Here is a 21,525-nt window from a genome sequence, read left to right on the forward strand (position 1 = left end):
GATGTTACAATGATTTTAGAACTTGTTAAAGTGAATTCCTAAAACCAAAAATAGTGAACATTCAATTGCCAAAACATTGAAAATATTATATTGTCTCTGTCAGGTCCACATTGGAAAGACATCAATGGGGGGGGGAATTACTATGAAATAATACAATATTTAGTTGTGTATATTACTTTGTTTTTTTTATTTGATGACTTCATTATTTTTAATTCCTTAAAGTCATCTCAACTCTGCTCAGGCAGTAGCAGTCAGTCAGCCAGACCAACTAGTTATGTGCTTCCCATACTGTCTGTCTGACTAAATCATTTTTTACTAGTTCATCAAAGTAGATAAGGTATACTTTCACTAGCTGTCTCTGTCCCTCTCGTCGTTGTGTTGTGTACATTCCCCTCATGTGGTCTGTGTGTCTCTAACCTAACATAGAAGGCGTAAAAGTGTATCTGTCCAGAGATCTGTATATAATGAGGAGATTCCCTGATAAACTAAGGTCCAAAATAAGCCCATAGAAACGCATTGTTTTATTTTGGACAGAAACCTCTCGCTTCTCCTCTTCATCTCTGATCCGTCTACTTGAGAAGGAAAAAACTGACGCCATGGATTATGGTCATTGTAGTTAATTACCACGTTTCTGTGCTGAACTAAGTGGAATATTTGCTTCATGAAAACTACAACTCCCTTCAACCCAGTGTCCCACGTAGTTCCGCTAGGTGTCTCTTGTTGAAGGTTGTGCGTCTTCCAATAGGACAACAACCCCAAACAGGAAGGGCACCCCCATAAACATTGAAGAATTAGTGCAGTTGGCTGCTGAAGAGTGGGACAAATTGCCAGTAGAAGGGTACCTGAAGCTCATTGATGGCTACAAGAACCATTTGTCTGCATTTAGGGGCGGCAGGTAGCCAAGTGGTTAGAGCAACAAGTGTTCCTCCTCCTTGGCTCAGGCAGCAGCCATGTCTGGCCTCCATCTTTTTCAAATCAAATCAAATGTTTTTATATAGCCCTTCGTACATCAGCTGATATCTCAAAGTGCTGTACAGAAACCCAGCCTAAAACCCCAAACAGCAAGCAATGCATGTGAAAGAATCACGGTGGCTAGGAAAAACTCCCTAGAAAGGCCAAAACCTAGAGAGGAACCAGGCTATGAGGGGTGGCCAGTCCTCTTCTGGCTGTGCCGGGTGGATATTATAACAGAACATGGTCAAGATGTTAAAATGTTCATAAATGACCAGCATGGTCAAATAATAATAATCACAGTAGTTGTCGAGGGTGCAACAAGCACGTCCAGTGAACAGGTCAGGGTTCCATAGCCGCAGGCAGAACAGTTGAAACTGGAGCAGCAGCACGGCCAGGTGGACTGGGGACAGCAAGGAGTCATCATGCCAGGTAGTCCTGAGGCATGGTCCTAGGGCTCAGGTCCTCCGAGAGAAAGAAAGAAAGAAAGAAAGAGAGAAAGAGAGAATTAGAGAGAGCATATTGCCTTGTCATCCTGGTGACACAGCTTTCTGTCTCTCTCTCTCTCTGTGTCTCTCTCTCTCTCTGTGTCTCTCTCTCTCTCTCTCTGTCCCTCTCTCTCTCTGTCCCTCTCTCTCTCTGTCCCTCTCTCTCTCTGTCCCTCTCTCTCTCTGTCCCTCTCTCTCTCTGTCCCTCTCTCTCTCTGTCCCTCTCTCTCTCTGTCGCTCTCTCTTTCTCTCTCTCTGTCTCTGTCTCTGTCTCTCTCTCTGTCCCTCTCTCTCTGTCCCTCTCTCTCTCTCTCTCTCTCTCTCTCTCTCTCTCTTCATATTGGTCCTCTGAGGGTGTCCGTCTGTCTAGCTGTTCATTGTGTTTTGATGAACTGAGAAGGAAAACCTCTGTGGTGTTACAGACAGATTTGATTAGTCTCTGAAAAGTGTAATCAGCCAACACCTGTTCTAAACAAAACATTTAATCTAAAAGATACTCCTCTCTGCCACAGACGTTTGTGATAATGGCAACTTTTTCCACTGGAATTACGCTTTGTCTCAGTTTTTTGTTTTTTTCACTTTAAAAACAAAAATTATTGATTTCAAAGTTTAACAAGCCATACCACTCTATGCAGAAGGACTAATTTTAACAATTTCCACAGAAAAATATTCTTAAATTTACTTTAGTGGAAGAACTCCCTCTGGTTTTTATTTGACCACATTTGATTTTACACTGCTGCTACTCTCTGTTTATTATCTCTGCATAGTCACTTTACCTCTACCTACCTACATGTACATATGACCTCGACTTACCTGTACCCCCGTACATTGACTCCGTACCAGTATCCCCTGTATATAGTCTCATTACTAACCTGTACCCCCGTACATTGACTCTGTACCGGTACCCCCCTGTATATAGTCTCATTACTAACCTGTACCCCCACACATTGACTCTGTACCGGTACCCCCCTGTATATAGCCTCATTACTAACCTGTACCCCCACACATTGACTCTGTACCGGTACCCCCCCTGTATATAGTCTCATTACTAACCTGTACCCCCACACATTGACTCTGTACCGGTACCCCCCCTGTATATAGCCTCATTACTAACCTGTACCCCCACACATTGACTCTGTACCGGTACCCCCCTGTATATAGCCTCATTACTAACCTGTACCCCCACACATTGACTCTGTACCGGTACCCCCCTGTATATAGCCTCATTACTAACCTGTACCCCCACACATTGACTCTGTACCGGTACCCCCCTGTATATAGCCTCATTACTAACCTGTACCCCCACACATTGACTCTGTACCGGTACCCCCCCTGTATATAGCCTCATTACTAACCTGTACCCCCACACATTGACTCTGTACCGGTACCCCCCTGTATATAGTCTCATTACTAACCTGTACCCCCACACATTGACTCTGTACCGGTACCCCCCTGTATATAGCCTCGTTACTAACCTGTACCCCCACACATTGACTCTGTACCGGTACCCCCTGTATATAGCCTTATTACTAACCTGTACCCCCTGCACATTGACTCTGTACCGGTACCCCCTGTATATAGTCTCATTACTAACCTGTACCCCCACACATTGACTCTGTACCGGTACCCCCCTGTATATAGTCTCATTACTAACCTGTACCCCCACACATTGACTCTGTACCGGTACCCCCCTGTATATAGCCTCATTACTAACCTGTACCCCCACACATTGACTCTGTACCGGTACCCCCCTGTATATAGTCTCATTACTAACCTGTACCCCCACACATTGACTCTGTACCGGTACCCCCCTGTATATAGCCTCATTACTAACCTGTACCCCCACACATTGACTCTGTACCGGTACCCCCCTGTATATAGCCTCATTACTAACCTGTACCCCCACACATTGACTCTGTACCGGTACCCCCCCTGTATATAGCCTCATTACTAACCTGTACCCCCACACATTGACTCTGTACCGGTACCCCCCTGTATATAGCCTCATTACTAACCTGTACCCCCACACATTGACTCTGTACCGGTACCCCCTGTATATAGCCTCATTACTAACCTGTACCCCCACACATTGACTCTGTACCGGTACCCCCCTGTATATAGTCTCATTACTAACCTGTACCCCCACACATTGACTCTGTACCGGTACCCCCCTGTATATAGCCTCGTTACTAACCTGTACCCCCACACATTGACTCTGTACCGGTACCCCCTGTATATAGCCTTATTACTAACCTGTACCCCCTGCACATTGACTCTGTACCGGTACCCCCTGTATATAGTCTCATTACTAACCTGTACCCCCACACATTGACTCTGTACCGGTACCCCCCTGTATATAGTCTCATTACTAACCTGTACCCCCACACATTGACTCTGTACCGGTACCCCCCTGTATATAGCCTCATTACTAACCTGTACCCCCACACATTGACTCTGTACCGGTACCCCCCTGTATATAGTCTCATTACTAACCTGTACCCCCACACATTGACTCTGTACCGGTACCCCCCTGTATATAGCCTCATTACTAACCTGTACCCCCACACATTGACTCTGTACCGGTACCCCCCTGTATATAGCCTCATTACTAACCTGTACCCCCACACATTGACTCTGTACCGGTACCCCCCTGTATATAGCCTCATTACTAACCTGTACCCCCACACATTGACTCTGTACCGGTACCCCCCTGTATATAGCCTCATTACTAACCTGTACCCCCACACATTGACTCTGTACCGGTACCCCCCTGTATATAGCCTCATTACTAACCTGTACCCCCACACATTGACTCTGTACCGGTACCCCCCTGTATATAGCCTCATTACTAACCTGTACCCCCACACATTGACTCTGTACCGGTACCCCCCTGTATATAGCCTTGTTATTGTTATTTTATTGTGTTTTTAAAAAAAAATGTTTTACTTTAGTTTATTTTAGTAAATATTTTCTTAACTATATTTCTTAAAACTGCATTGTTGGTTAAGGGCTTGTAAGTAAGCATTTCACGGTAAGGTCTAAACCTGTTGTATTCCACACACTTGACTAATAAAGTTTGATTTGAAGAATCTGCTCCGAATAAAGAGTCAACGATGTCTGCAGAAAGAATGTCAGTATGACATGACAGAGTAGGGTAGAGCAGAACACTGGAGCTCTGCAGTAGAGCAGAACACTGGAGCTCTGCAGTAGAGCGCTAGGGTAGAGCGCTAGGGTAGAGCACTAGGATAGAGCACTAGGGTAGAGTAGAGTAGAGCGCTAGGGTAGAGTAAAGTAGAGCGCAAGGGTAGAGTAGAGTAGAGCGCTAGGGTAGAGCACTAGAGTAGAGCACTAGGATAGAGTAGAGTAGAGCGCTAGGGTAGAGTAGAGTAGAGCGCTAAAGTAGAGCGCTAGGGTAGAGCACTAGGATAGAGCACTAGGGTAGAGCACTAGGATAGAGCACTAGGATAGAGCACTAGGGTAGAGTAGAGTAGAGCGCTAGGGTAGAGTAGAGTAGAGCGCTAAAGTAGAGCGCTAGGGTAGAGTAGAGTAGAGCGCTAGGGTAGAGCACTAGAGTAGAGTAGAGCTCTAGGGTAGAGCTCTAGGGTAGAGCACTAGGGTGGAGCACTAGGGTAGAGCAGTGCAGTAGAACACTAGAGTAGAACAGAGCAGTAGAGCACTAGAGTAGAACACTAGAGTAGAACAGTGCAGTAGAACACTAGAGTAGAACAGTGCAGTAGAACACTAGAGTAGAACACTAGAGTAGAACACTAGAGTAGAACACTAGAGTATAACAGTGCAGTAGAACACTAGAGTAGAACACTAGAGTAGAACAGTGCAGTAGAACACTAGAGTAGAACACTAGAGTAGAACAGTGCAGTAGAACACTAGAGTAGAACAGTGCAGTAGAACACTAGAGTAGAACAATGCAGTAGAACACTAGAGTAGAACACTAGAGTATAACAGTGCAGTAGAGCACTAGAGTGGAGCAGAGCAGTAGAGCACTAGAGTGGAGCAGAGCGGTAGAGCACTAGGGTAGAGCACTAGGGTAGAGCACTAGAGTAGAGCACTAGGGTAGAGCACTAGGGTAGAGCACTAGGGTAGAGCACTAGGGTAGAGCACTAGGGTAGAGCACTAGGGTAGAGCACTTGAGTGGAGCAGAGCAGTAGAGCACTAGAGTAGAGCACTAGAGTATAACAGTGCAGTAGAACACTAGAGTAGAACAGTGGAGTAGAACAGAGCAGTAGAGCACTAGAGTAGAGCACTAGAGTAGAACAGAGCAGTAGAGCACTAGAGTAGAGCACTAGAGTAGAGCACTAGAGTAGAACACTAGAGTAGAACAGAGCAGTAGAGCATTAGAGTAGAACAGTGCAGTAGAGCACTAGAGTAGAACACTAGAGTAGAACAGAGCAGTAGAGCACTAGAGTAGAACACTAGAGTAGAACACTAGAGTAGAGCACTAGAGTAGAACAGAGCAGTAGAGCACTAGAGTAGAACAGAGCAGTAGAGCACTAGAGTAGAACAGAGCAGTAGAGCACTAGAGTAGAACAGAGCAGTAGAACACTAGAGTAGAACACTAGAGTAGAACACTAGAGTAGAACACTAGAGTAGAACACTAGAGTAGAACACTAGAGTAGAACACTGCAGTAGAACACTAGAGTAGAACAGTGCAGTAGAACACTAGAGTAGAACACTAGAGTAGAACACTAGAGTAGAACACTAGAGTAGAACAGTGCAGTAGAACACTAGAGTAGAACACTAGAGTAGAACAGTGCAGTAGAGCACTAGAGTAGAACACTAGAGTAGAACAGAGCAGTAGAGCACTAGAGTAGAGCACTAGAGTAGAGCACTAGAGTAGAGCACTAGAGTAGAGCACTAGAGTAGAACAGAGCAGTAGAACACTAGAGTAGAACAGTGCAGTAGAACACTAGAGTAGACCACTAGAGTAGAACAGTGCAGTAGAGCACTAGAGTAGAACACTAGAGTAGAACAGAGCAGTAGAGCACTAGAGTAGAACACTAGAGTAGAACACTAGAGTATAACAGTGCAGTAGAACACTAGAGTAGAACAGTGCAGTAGAACACTAGAGTAGAACACTAGAGTAGAACAGTGCAGTAGAACACTAGAGTAGAACAGTGCAGTAGAACACTAGAGTAGAACACTAGAGTAGAACAGTGCAGTAGAGCACTAGAGTAGAACACTAGAGTAGAACAGAGCAGTAGAGCACTAGAGTAGAGCACTAGAGTAGAGCACTAGAGTAGAGCACTAGAGTAGAGCACTAGAGTAGAACAGAGCAGTAGAGCACTAGAGTAGAACAGAGCAGTAGAACACTAGAGTAGAACAGTGCAGTAGAACACTAGAGTAGACCACTAGAGTAGAACAGTGCAGTAGAGCACTAGAGTAGAACACTAGAGTAGAACAGTGCAGTAGAACACTAGAGTAGAACACTAGAGTAGAACACTAGAGTAGAACACTAGAGTAGAACAGTGCAGTAGAGCACTAGAGTAGAACACTAGAGTAGAACAGAGCAGTAGAGCACTAGAGTAGAGCACTAGAGTAGAGCACTAGAGTAGAGCACTAGAGTAGAGCACTAGAGTAGAGCACTAGAGTAGAACAGAGCAGTAGAGCACTAGAGTAGAACAGAGCAGTAGAACACTAGAGTAGAACAGTGCAGTAGAACACTAGAGTAGACCACTAGAGTAGAACAGTGCAGTAGAGCACTAGAGTAGAACACTAGAGTAGAACAGAGCAGTAGAGCACTAGAGTAGAGCACTAGAGTAGAACAGAGCAGTAGAGCACTAGAGTAGAACACTAGAGTAGAACACTAGAGTAGAACACTAGAGTAGAGCACTAGAGTAGAGCACTAGAGTAGAACAGAGCAGTAGAACACTAGAGTAGAACAGTGCAGTAGAACACTAGAGTAGAACACTAGAGTAGAACAGTGCAGTAGAACACTAGAGTAGAACACTAGAGTAGAACACTAGAGTAGAACAGTGCAGTAGAGCACTAGAGTAGAACACTAGAGTAGAACAGAGCAGTAGAGCACTAGAGTAGAACACTAGAGTAGAACACTAGAGTAGAACAGTGCAGTAGAGCACTAGGGTAGAGCACTAGGGTAGAGCACTAGAGTAGAGCACTAGAGTAGAGCAGAGCAGCAGAGCAGAGCACATTATTCCTTCTCTCTCTCTCTCTCTCCCTGCAGGAGTAGATTTTAAGATCAAGACGGTGGAGCTGAGAGGGAAGAAGATCAGGTTGCAAATCTGGTGAGTCAAAAGGAACAGGAAGTCATCGTCAGTCATCTTTAATAACTTCCTGGTGCGTTTGTTCTGTCTCACTACCTCACACAGACTGATTTACGGCACAGTAGTGAACTGTACCCTTTAATCTGGGCTCCACCACTGGCAGTCAGCCTCCATGTAACCCTGTAATCACATTGTATTAGTCACATGCGCAGAATACAACAGGTGTAGACCTCACAGTGAAATGCTGACTTATGACCCCCTAACCAACAATGCAGTTTAAAAACAATACGGATAAGAATAAGAAATAAAAGTAACAAGTAATTAAAGAGCAGCAATAAAATAACAATAGTGAGATTATATACAGGGGGTACCGGTACAGAGTCAATGTGGAGGCTATATACAGGGGGTACCGGTACAGAGTCAATGTGGAGGCTATATACAGGGGGTACCGGTACAGAGTCAATGTGGAGGCTATATACAGGGGGTACCGGTACAGAGTCAATGTGGAGGCTATATACAGGGGGTACCGGTACAGAGTCAATGTGGAGGCTATATACAGGGGGTACTGGTACAGAGTCAATGTGGAGGCTATATACAGGGGGTACCGGTACAGAGTCAATGTGGAGGCTATATACAGGGGGTACCGGTACAGAGTCAATGTGGAGGCTATATACAGGGGGTACTGGTACAGAGTCAATGTGGAGGCTATATACAGGATGTTACGGTACTGAGTCAATGTGCGGGGCCACCGGTTAGTTGAGGTAGTATGTACATGTAGGTAGAGTTAGTAAAGTGACTATGCATAGATGATAACAACAGAGAGAAGCAGCAGTGTGAGAGGTGGAGGGGCACTGCAAATAGTCTGGGTAGCCATTTTGATTAGGTGTTCAGCAGTCTTATGGCTTGGGGGTAGAAGCTGTTAAGAAGCCTCTTGGACCTAGACTTGGCGCTCAGGTACCGCTTGCTGTGCGGTAGCAGAGAGAACAGTCTATGACTAGGGTGACTGGAGTCTCTGACAATTTTTAGGGCCTTCCTCTGACACCGCCTGGTATAGAGGTCGTGGATGGCAGGAAGCTTGGCCCCAGTGATGTACTCGGCTGTTCGCACTACCCTCTGCAGTGCCTTGCGGTTGGAGGCAGTTTCCATACCAGGCAGTGATGCAACCATTCAGGATGCTCTCGATGGTGCAGCTGTAGAACCTTTTGAGGATCTGAGGACCCATGCAAAATCTTTTTCAGTCTCCTGAGGGGGAATATGTTTTGTCGTGCCCTCTTCACGACTGTCTTGGTGTGCTTGGACCGTGTTAGTTTGTTGGTGATGTGGACACCAAGGAACTTGAAGCTCTCAACCTCCTCCACTACAGCCCCGTCGATGAGAATGGGGGCGTGCTTGGTCCTCTTTTTCCTGTAGTCCTCTGGATCCCTGCACAGTCTCATTTAAGATCTTAATCACTTTTCTAGCCTCTCTGGACTAAAGCCTAATTATGACAGGTGTACCATATTACGTATTGGACCGTTAAAAAATACAGTGTTTACACTACCTTGCAGTTTACCAATAAAATGGGCGGATGGTGAAGTAGATATACTTGGTATTCACATCTCAAAAAATATAAATGAATTTACCACAATTCATTTCAATAGAAAGTTAGCAAAAATAGATAAGATTCTCAAACCATGGAGAGGTAAATAATTATCTATTTATGGAAAAATTACGTTGATTAACTCTTTGGTCCCAGTTTACTAACTTACTATTGGCATTGCCTTCTCCGGATGATTCGTTTTTAAAATCATATGAGCAAAAAAATATAACATTTTATTTTGGAATGCTAATCCAGACAAAATTAAACGTGCCTCTTTTAATATAATGAATATGAGTTTTGGGGGGTTAAAATGATTTTAATATTTGACGAGCCGTACAAAGCTGGTTACAATTTCACTTTTATCCTCCGGAAAAGATACAACAAATATTATGGTTAAACTCAAATATATTGATTTAATTAAAAATCTTTATGGATTCTTTTTTTAAAAATGGTATTATATTTATTAATGATATTATAAATAGTAATGGAGTTATGTTGCATATGCAGTTATTGAAAATATATGGGAATATCTACTCAATCCAAATTTACAACCAACTGATTGCAGCACTACCATAAAAAAGGTAAGTGGAAAAGGGAGAAGGTAGGGAACTTGTTATATTAAAGATACAAATTGGCTGAAAGAAACTGGCACAAATAGAAAAATATACCAGTTTCATCTGAGGACAGAAATGTTGACAGCCGCGCCATACAGGTTGCAAGCCTATAGACCCAAGCCACTAATAATAATAACAACAACAATACAAGCCTATAGACCCAAGCCACTAATAATAACAACAACAACAATACAAGCCTATAGACCCAAGCCACTAATAATAACAACAACAACAATACAAGCCTATAGACCCAAGCCACTAATAATAATAACAACAACAATACAAGCCTATAGACCCAAGCCACTAATAATAACAACAACAACAATACAAGCCTATAGACCCAAGCCACTAATAATAACAACAACAACAATACAAGCCTATAGACCCAAGCCACTAATAATAACAACAACAACAATACAAGCCTATAGACCCAAGCCACTAATAATAACAACAACAACAATACAAGCCTATAGACCCAAGCCACTAATAATAACAACAACAACAATACAAGCCTATAGACCCAAGCCACTAATAATAACAACAACAACATACAAGCCTATAGACCCAAGCCACTAATAATAACAACAACAACATACAAGCCTATAGACCCAAGCCACTAATAATAACAACAACAACAATACAAGCCTATAGACCCAAGCCACTAATAATAACAACAACAACAATACAAGCCTATAGACCCAAGCCACTAATAATAACAACAACAACAATACAAGCCTATAGACCCAAGCCACTAATAATAACAACAACAACAATACAAGCCTATAGACCCAAGCCACTAATAATAACAACAACAACAATACAAGCCTATAGACCCAAGCCACTAATAATAACAACAACAACAATACAAGCCTATAGACCCAAGCCACTAATAATAACAACAACAACAATACAAGCCTATAGACCCAAGCCACTAATAATAATAACAACAACAACAACAATACAAGCCTATAGACCCAAGCCACTAATAATAACAACAACAACAATACAAGCCTATAGACCCAAGCCACTATTAATAACAACAACAACAATACAAGCCTATAGACCCAAGCCACTAATAATAACAACAACAACAACAATACAAGCCTATAGACCCAAGCCACTAATAATAACAACAACAACAATACAAGCCTAATGACCCAAGCCACTAATAATAACAACAACAACAATACAAGCCTATAGACCCAAGCCACTAATAATAACAACAACAACAATACAAGCCTATAGACCCAAGCCACTAATAATAACAACAACAACAATACAAGCCTATAGACCCAAGCCACTAATAATAACAACAACAACAATACAAGCCTATAGACCCAAGCCACTAATAATAACAACAACAACAATACAAGCCTATAGACCCAAGCCACTAATAATAACAACAACAATACAAGCCTATAGACCCAAGCCACTAATAACAACAACAACAATACAAGCCTATAGACCCAAGCCACTAATAATAACAACAACAACAATACAAGCCTATAGACCCAAGCCACTAATAATAACAACAACAACATACAAGCCTATAGACCCAAGCCACTAATAATAACAACAACAACAATACAAGCCTATAGACCCAAGCCACTAATAATAACAACAACAACAATACAAGCCTATAGACCCAAGCCACTAATCATAACAACAACAACTACAAGCCTATAGACCCAAGCCACTAATCATAACAACAACAACAATACAAGCCTATAGACCCAAGCCACTAATCATAACAACAACAACATACAAGCCTATAGACCCAAGCCACTAATAATAACAACAACAACAATACAAGCCTATAGACCCAAGCCACTAATAATAACAACAACAACAATACAAGCCTATAGACCCAAGCCACTAATAATAACAACAACAACAATACAAGCCTATAGACCCAAGCCACTAATAATAACAACAACAATACAAGCCTATAGACCCAAGCCACTAATAACAACAACAACAACAATACAAGCCTATAGACCCAAGCCACTAATAATAATCAACAACAACAATACAAGCCTATAGACCCAAGCCACTAATAATAACACAACAACAACAATACAAGCCTATAGACCCAAGCCACTAATAATAACAACAACAACAACAATACAAGCCTATAGACCCAAGCCACTAATAATAACAACAACAACAACATACAAGCCTATAGACCCAAGCCACTAATAATAACAACAACAACAATACAAGCCTATAGACCCAAGCCACTAATAATAACAACAACAACAATACAAGCCTATAGACCCAAGCCACTAATAATAACAACAACAACAATACAAGCCTATAGACCCAAGCCACTAATAATAACAACAACAACAATACAAGCCTATAGACCCAAGCCACTAATAATAACAACAACAACAATACAAGCCTATAGACCCAAGCCACTAATAATAACAACAACAATACAAGCCTATAGACCCAAGCCACTAATAATAACAACAACAACAATACAAGCCTATAGACCCAAGCCACTAATAATAACAACAACAACAATACAAGCCTATAGACCCAAGCCACTAATAATAACAACAACAACAATACAAGCCTATAGACCCAAGCCACTAATAATAACAACAACAACAATACAAGCCTATAGACCCAAGCCACTAATAATAACAACAACAACAACACAAGCCTATAGACCCAAGCCACTAATAATAACAACAACAATACAAGCCTATAGACCCAAGCCACTAATAATAACAACAACAACAACAATACAAGCCTATAGACCCAAGCCACTAATAATAACAACAACAATACAAGCCTATAGACCCAAGCCACTAATAATAACAACAACAACAATACAAGCCTATAGACCCAAGCCACTAATAATAACAACAACAACAATACAAGCCTATAGACCCAAGCCACTAATAATAACAACAACAACAACACAAGCCTATAGACCCAAGCCACTAATAATAACAACAACAACATACAAGCCTATAGACCCAAGCCACTAATAATAACAACAACAACAACATACAAGCCTATAGACCCAAGCCACTAATAATAACAACAACAATACAAGCCTATAGACCCAAGCCACTAATAATAACAACAACAACAATACAAGCCTATAGACCCAAGCCACTAATAATAATAACAACAACAACAATACAAGCCTATAGACCCAAGCCACTAATAATAACAACAACAACAATACAAGCCTATAGACCCAAGCCACTAATAATAACAACAACAATACAAGCCTATAGACCCAAGCCACTAATAATAACAACAACAATACAAGCCTATAGACCCAAGCCACTAATAATAACAACAACAACAACAACAATACAAGCCTATAGACCCAAGCCACTAATAATAACAACAACAATACAAGCCTATAGACCCAAGCCACTAATAATAACAACAACAACAATACAAGCCTATAGACCCAAGCCACTAATAATAACAACAACAACAATACAAGCCTATAGACCCAAGCCACTAATAACAACAACAACAACAACAACAATACAAGCCTATAGACCCAAGCCACTAATAATAACAACAACAACAATACAAGCCTATAGACCCAAGCCACTAATAATAACAACAACAACAATACAAGCCTATAGACCCAAGCCACTAATAATAACAACAACAATACAAGCCTATAGACCCAAGCCACTAATCATAACAACAACAATACAAGCCTATAGACCCAAGCCACTAATCATAACAACAACAATACAAGCCTATAGACCCAAGCCACTAATAATAACAACAACAATACAAGCCTATAGACCCAAGCCACTAATAATAACAACAACAATACAAGCCTATAGACCCAAGCCACTAATAATAACAACAACAATACAAGCCTATAGACCCAAGCCACTAATAATAACAACAACAACAATACAAGCCTATAGACCCAAGCCACTAATAATAACAACAACAACAATACAAGCCTATAGACCCAAGCCACTAATAATAACAACAACAACAATACAAGCCTATAGACCCAAGCCACTAATAATAACAACAACAACAACAATACAAGCCTATAGACCCAAGCCACTAATAATAACAACAACAATACAAGCCTATAGACCCAAGCCACTAATAATAACAACAACAACAATACAAGCCTATAGACCCAAGCCACTAATAATAACAACAACAACAATACAAGCCTGTAGACCCAAGCCACTAATAATAACAACAACAACAATACAAGCCTATAGACCCAAGCCACTAATAATAACAACAACAACAATACAAGCCTATAGACCCAAGCCACTAATAATAACAACAACAATACAAGCCTATAGACCCAAGCCACTAATCATAACAACAACAATACAAGCCTATAGACCCAAGCCACTAATCATAACAACAACAATACAACCCTATAGACCCAAGCCACTAATCATAACAACAACAATACAAGCCTATAGACCCAAGCCACTAATCATAACAACAACAATACAAGCCTATAGACCCAAGCCACTAATCATAACAACAACAATACAAGCCTATAGACCCAAGCCACTAATAATAACAACAACAACAACAATACAAGCCTATAGACCCAAGCCACTAATCATAACAACAACAATACAAGCCTATAGACCCAAGCCACTAATAATAACAACAACAACAACAATACAAGCCTATAGACCCAAGCCACTAATCATAACAACAACAATACAAGCCTATAGACCCAAGACACTAATCATAACAACAACAATACAAGCCTATAGACCCAAGACACTAATAATAACAACAACAACAATACAAGCCTATAGACCCAAGCCACTAATAATAACAACAACAACAATACAAGCCTATAGACCCAAGCCACTAATAATAACAACAACAACAATACAAGCCTATAGACCCAAGCCACTAATAACAACAACAACAACAACAATACAAGCCTATAGACCCAAGCCACTAATAATAACAACAACAATACAAGCCTATAGACCCAAGCCACTAATAATAACAACAACAACAATACAAGCCTATAGACCCAAGCCACTAATAATAACAACAACAACAATACAAGCCTATAGACCCAAGCCACTAATAATAATAACAAGAACAACAATACAAGCCTATAGACCCAAGCCACTAATAATAATAACAACAACAACAATACAAGCCTATAGACCCAAGCCACTAATAATAACAACAACAACAACAACAATACAAGCCTATAGACCCAAGCCACTAATAATAACAACAACAACAATACAAGCCTATAGACCCAAGCCACTAATAATAACAACAACAACAATACAAGCCTATAGACCCAAGCCACTAATAACAACAACAACAACAATACAAGCCTATAGACCCAAGCCACTAATAATAACAACAACAACAATACAAGCCTATAGACCCAAGCCACTAATAATAATAACAACAACAACAATACAAGCCTATAGACCCAAGCCACTAATAATAACAACAACAACAATACAAGCCTATAGACCCAAGCCACTAATAATAACAACAACAACAATACAAGCCTATAGACCCAAGCCACTAATAATAACAACAACAACAATACAAGCCTATAGACCCAAGCCACTAATAATAACAACAACAACAATACAAGCCTATAGACCCAAGCCACTAATCATAACAACAACAACACAAGCCTATAGACCCAAGCCACTAATCATAACAACAACAACACAAGCCTATAGACCCAAGCCACTAATAATAACAACAACAACAATACAAGCCTATAGACCCAAGCCACTAATAATAATAACAACAACAATACAAGCCTATAGACCCAAGCCACTAATAATAACAACAACAACAATACAAGCCTATAGACCCAAGCCACTAATAATAACAACAACAACAATACAAGCCTATAGACCCAAGCCACTAATAATAACAACAACAACATACAAGCCTATAGACCCAAGCCACTAATAATAACAACAACAACATACAAGCCTATAGACCCAAGCCACTAATAATAACAACAACAATACAAGCCTATAGACCCAAGCCACTAATAATAACAACAACAATACAAGCCTATAGACCCAAGCCACTAATAATAACAACAACAATACAAGCCTATAGACCCAAGCCACTAATCATAACAACAACAAATACAAGCCTATAGACCCAAGCCACTAATAATAACAACAACAACTACAAGCCTATAGACCCAAGCCACTAATCATAACAACAACAATACAAGCCTATAGACCCAAGCCACTAATAATAACAACAACAACAACAATACAAGCCTATAGACCCAAGCCACTAATAATAACAACAACAACAATACAAGCCTATAGACCCAAGCCACTAATAATAACAACAACAACAATACAAGCCTATAGACCCAAGCCACTAATAATAACAACAACAACAACAATACAAGCCTATAGACCCAAGCCACTAATAATAACAACAACAACAACAATACAAGCCTATAGACCCAAGCCACTAATAATAACAACAACAACAATACAAGCCTATAGACCCAAGCCACTAATAATAACAACAACAACAATACAAGCCTATAGACCCAAGCCACTAATAATAACAACAACAACAACAACAAAATACAAGCCTATAGACCCAAGCCACTAATAATAACAACAACAACAATACAAGCCTATAGACCCAAGCCACTAATAATAATAACAACAACAACAATACAAGCCTATAGACCCAAGCCACTAATAATAATAACAACAACAACAATACAAGCCTATAGACCCAAGCCACTAATAATAACAACAACAACAATACAAGCCTATAGACCCAAGCCACTAATAATAACAACAACAACAATACAAGCCTATAGACCCAAGCCACTAATAATAACAACAACAATACAAGCCTATAGACCCAAGCCACTAATCATAACAACAATACAAGCCTATAGACCCAAGCCACTAATCATAACAACAACAATACAAGCCTATAGACCCAAGCCACTAATAATAACAACAACAATACAAGCCTATAGACCCAAGCCACTAATCATAACAACAACAATACAAGCCTATAGACCCAAGCCACTAATCATAACAACAACAACAACAATACAAGCCTATAGACCCAAGCCACTAATAATAACAACAACAACAACAATACAAGCCTATAGACCCAAGCCACTAATAATAACAACAACAACAATACAAGCCTATAGACCCAAGCCACTAATAACAACAACAACAACAACAATACAAGCCTATAGACCCAAGCCACTAATAATAACAACAACAATACAAGCCTATAGACCCAAGCCACTAATAATAACAACAACAACAATACAAGCCTATAGACCCAAGCCACTAATAATAACAACAACAACAATACAAGCCTATAGACCCAAGCCACTAATAATAATAACAACAACAACAATACAAGCCTATAGACCCAAGCCACTAATAATAATAACAACAACAACAATACAAGCCTATAGACCCAAGCCACTAATAATAACAACAACAACAACAATACAAGCCTATAGACCCAAGCCACTAATAATAACAACAACAACAATACAAGCCTATAGACCCAAGCCACTAATAATAACAACAACAATACAAGCCTATAGACCCAAGCCACTAATAATAACAACAACAACAATACAAGCCTATAGACCCAAGCCACTAATAATAACAACAACAACAATACAAGCCTATAGACCCAAGCCACTAATAACAACAACAACAACAATACAAGCCTATAGACCCAAGCCACTAATAATAACAACAACAACAATACAAGCCTATAGACCCAAGCCACTAATAATAACAACAACAACAACAATACAAGCCTATAGACCCAAGCCACTAATAATAACAACAACAACAATACAAGCCTATAGACCCAAGCCACTAATAATAACAACAACAACAATACAAGCCTATAGACCCAAGCCACTAATAATAACAACAACAACAATACAAGCCTATAGACCCAAGCCACTAATAATAACAACAACAACAATACAAGCCTATAGACCCAAGCCACTAATCATAACAACAACAACACAAGCCTATAGACCCAAGCCACTAATAATAACAACAACAACAATACAAGCCTATAGACCCAAGCCACTAATAATAATAACAACAACAATACAAGCCTATAGACCCAAGCCACTAATAATAACAACAACAACAATACAAGCCTATAGACCCAAGCCACTAATAATAACAACAACAACAATACAAGCCTATAGACCCAAGCCACTAATAATAACAACAACAATACAAGCCTATAGACCCAAGCCACTAATCATAACAACAATACAAGCCTATAGACCCAAGCCACTAATCATAACAACAACAATACAAGCCTATAGACCCAAGCCACTAATAATAACAACAACAATACAAGCCTATAGACCCAAGCCACTAATCATAACAACAACAATACAAGCCTATAGACCCAAGCCACTAATAATAACAACAACAACAACAATACAAGCCTATAGACCCAAGCCACTAATAATAACAACAACAACAACAATACAAGCCTATAGACCCAAGCCACTAATAATAACAACAACAACAATACAAGCCTATAGACCCAAGCCACTAATAATAATAACAACAACAACAATACAAGCCTATAGACCCAAGCCACTAATAATAACAACAACAACAACAATACAAGCCTATAGACCCAAGCCACTAATAATAACAACAACAACAATACAAGCCTATAGACCCAAGCCACTAATAATAACAACAACAACAATACAAGCCTATAGACCCAAGCCACTAATAACAACAACAACAACAACAACAACAATACAAGCCTATAGACCCAAGCCACTAATAATAACAACAACAACAATACAAGCCTATAGACCCAAGCCACTAATAATAATAACAACAACAACAATACAAGCCTATAGACCCAAGCCACTAATAATAATAACAACAACAACAATACAAGCCTATAGACCCAAGCCACTAATAATAACAACAACAACAATACAAGCCTATAGACCCAAGCCACTAATAATAACAACAACAATACAAGCCTATAGACCCAAGCCACTAATAATAACAACAACAACAATACAAGCCTATAGACCCAAGCCACTAATAATAAAAACAACAACAATACAAGCCTATAGACCCAAGCCACTAATAATAACAACAATAACAATACAAGCCTATAGACCCAAGCCACTAATAATAACAACAACAACAATACAAGCCTATAGACCCAAGCCACTAATAATAACAACAACAACAATACAAGCCTATAGACCCAAGCCACTAATAATAACAACAACAACAATACAAGCCTATAGACCCAAGCCACTAATAATAATAACAACAACAACAATACAAGCCTATAGACCCAAGCCACTAATAATAACAACAACAATACAAGCCTATAGACCCAAGCCACTAATAATAACAACAACAATACAAGCCTATAGACCCAAGCCACTAATAATAACAACAACAACAATACAAGCCTATAGACCCAAGCCACTAATAATAACAACAACAACAATACAAGCCTATAGACCCAAGCCACTAATAATAACAACAACAACAATACAAGCCTATAGACCCAAGCCACTAATAATAACAACAACAACAATACAAGCCTATAGACCCAAGCCACTAATAATAACAACAACAACAATACAAGCCTATAGACCCAAGCCACTAATCATAACAACAACAATACAAGCCTATAGACCCAAGCCACTAATCATAACAACAACAATACAAGCCTATAGACCCAAGCCACTAATAATAACAACAACAATAATACAAGCCTATAGACCCAAGCCACTAATAATAACAACAACAATACAAGCCTATAGACCCAAGCCACTAATAATAACAACAACAACAATACAAGCCTATAGACCCAAGCCAATAATAACAACAACAACAATACAAGCCTATAGACCCAAGCCACTAATAATAACAACAACAATACAAGCCTATAGACCCAAGCCACTAATAATAACAACAACAACAATACAAGCCTATAGACCCAAGCCACTAATAACAACAACAACAATACAAGCCTATAGACCCAAGCCACTAATAATAACAACAACAACAATACAAGCCTATAGACCCAAGCCACTAATAATAACAACAACAACAATACAAGCCTATAGACCCAAGCCACTAATAATAACAACAACAACAATACAAGCCTATAGACCCAAGCCACTAATAATAACAACAACAACAATACAAGCCTATAGACCCAAGCCACTAATAATAACAACAACAACAATACAAGCCTATAGACCCAAGCCACTAATCATAACAACAACAACACAAGCCTATAGACCCAAGCCACTAATAATAACAACAACAACAACAATACAAGCCTATAGACCCAAGCCACTAATAATAACAACAACAATACAAGCCTATAGACCCAAGCCACTAATAATAACAACAACAATACAAGCCTATAGACCCAAGCCACTAATAATAACAACAACAATACAAGCCTATAGACCCAAGCCACTAATAATAACAACAACAACAATACAAGCCTATAGACCCAAGCCACTAATAATAACAACAACAATACAAGCCTATAGACCCAAGCCACTAATCATAATAACAACAACAATACAAGCCTATAGACCCAAGCCACTAATCATAACAACAACAACAATACAAGCCTATAGACCCAAGCCACTAATAATAACAACAACAACAATACAAGCCTATAGACCCAAGCCACTAATAATAACAACAACAATACAAGCCTATAGACCCAAGCCACTAATAATAACAACAACAACACAAGCCTATAGACCCAAGCCACTAATAATAACAACAACAACAATACAAGCCTATAGACCCAAGCCACTAATAATAACAACAACAACAATACAAGCCTATAGATACACTTTCCTACTCATTCATTACTGCTGCAGTGCTTGTTGTAGCGCTGAGTGGAAATAGGAAGAACGTACATTTTATTTCTTATAGAAGTGTTGAATACAAGGTGTTGACAGTGCTGAGTAACAACTTAAACATGAACTCATTAATAAAAACAGCAGCTCTTTACTGTATTCATTGACAGTCTCTCTCTAGTCGTGGTTTTAAACATTTTGAAATCTCACAGTATCAATTTTGCTGTAACTTTCTTTTATGGTTGCTACGTTACTGCAGACACGGTCATCTGAGACATCCGATTGGCCAGCGGTAGGCCTATACTGCACTTGATTTGCTTTCTGGGCCCGGCGGGAAGGAAAAATGTGTATCTTTTTAGACACATGAAATTGTTCAAAATGGCGACAGTTGGCCTACCCAGCGCTCAGGGAAGCTGAATCGGGTTCACCAACCGCCAACAGCCCCGAGACGAAATAAAACAAAGTAGGAACACGAGGCTATATCGTTGGATGTTTTAACAGAAATGATTGGAGATCGACTAGGAAGGCCTTAGAGATCGACTAGGAAGGCCTTAGAGATCGACTAGGAAGGCCTTAGAGATCGACTAGGAAGGCCTTAGAGATGGAGATCGACTAGGAAGGCCTTAGAGATGGAGATCGACTAGGAAGGCCTTAGAGATGGAGATCGACTAGGAAGGCCTTAGAGATGGAGATCGACTAGGAAGGCCTTAGAGATGGAGATCGACTAGGAAGGTCTTAGAGATGGAGA

General features: G+C 40.0%; 1 protein-coding gene across 1 annotated transcript in view; it reads left to right on the forward strand.

Moving 5' to 3' along the window:
* LOC106596615 (ras-related protein Rab-12) overlaps positions 1 to 21,525 on the forward strand; it is a 31,669-nt gene that overhangs the window by 1,770 nt on the left and 8,374 nt on the right. The window contains exon 2 of the mRNA XM_045714417.1: positions 7,639 to 7,699. Coding sequence (XP_045570373.1) covers positions 7,639 to 7,699 — 61 coding nt within the window. The remainder of the gene's footprint in view (positions 1 to 7,638; positions 7,700 to 21,525) is intronic.

The sequence above is a fragment of the Salmo salar genome, chromosome ssa03 (genome assembly GCF_905237065.1).
Source record: "Salmo salar chromosome ssa03, Ssal_v3.1, whole genome shotgun sequence".
In the NCBI taxonomy this organism is placed as follows: Eukaryota; Metazoa; Chordata; class Actinopteri; order Salmoniformes; family Salmonidae; genus Salmo; species Salmo salar.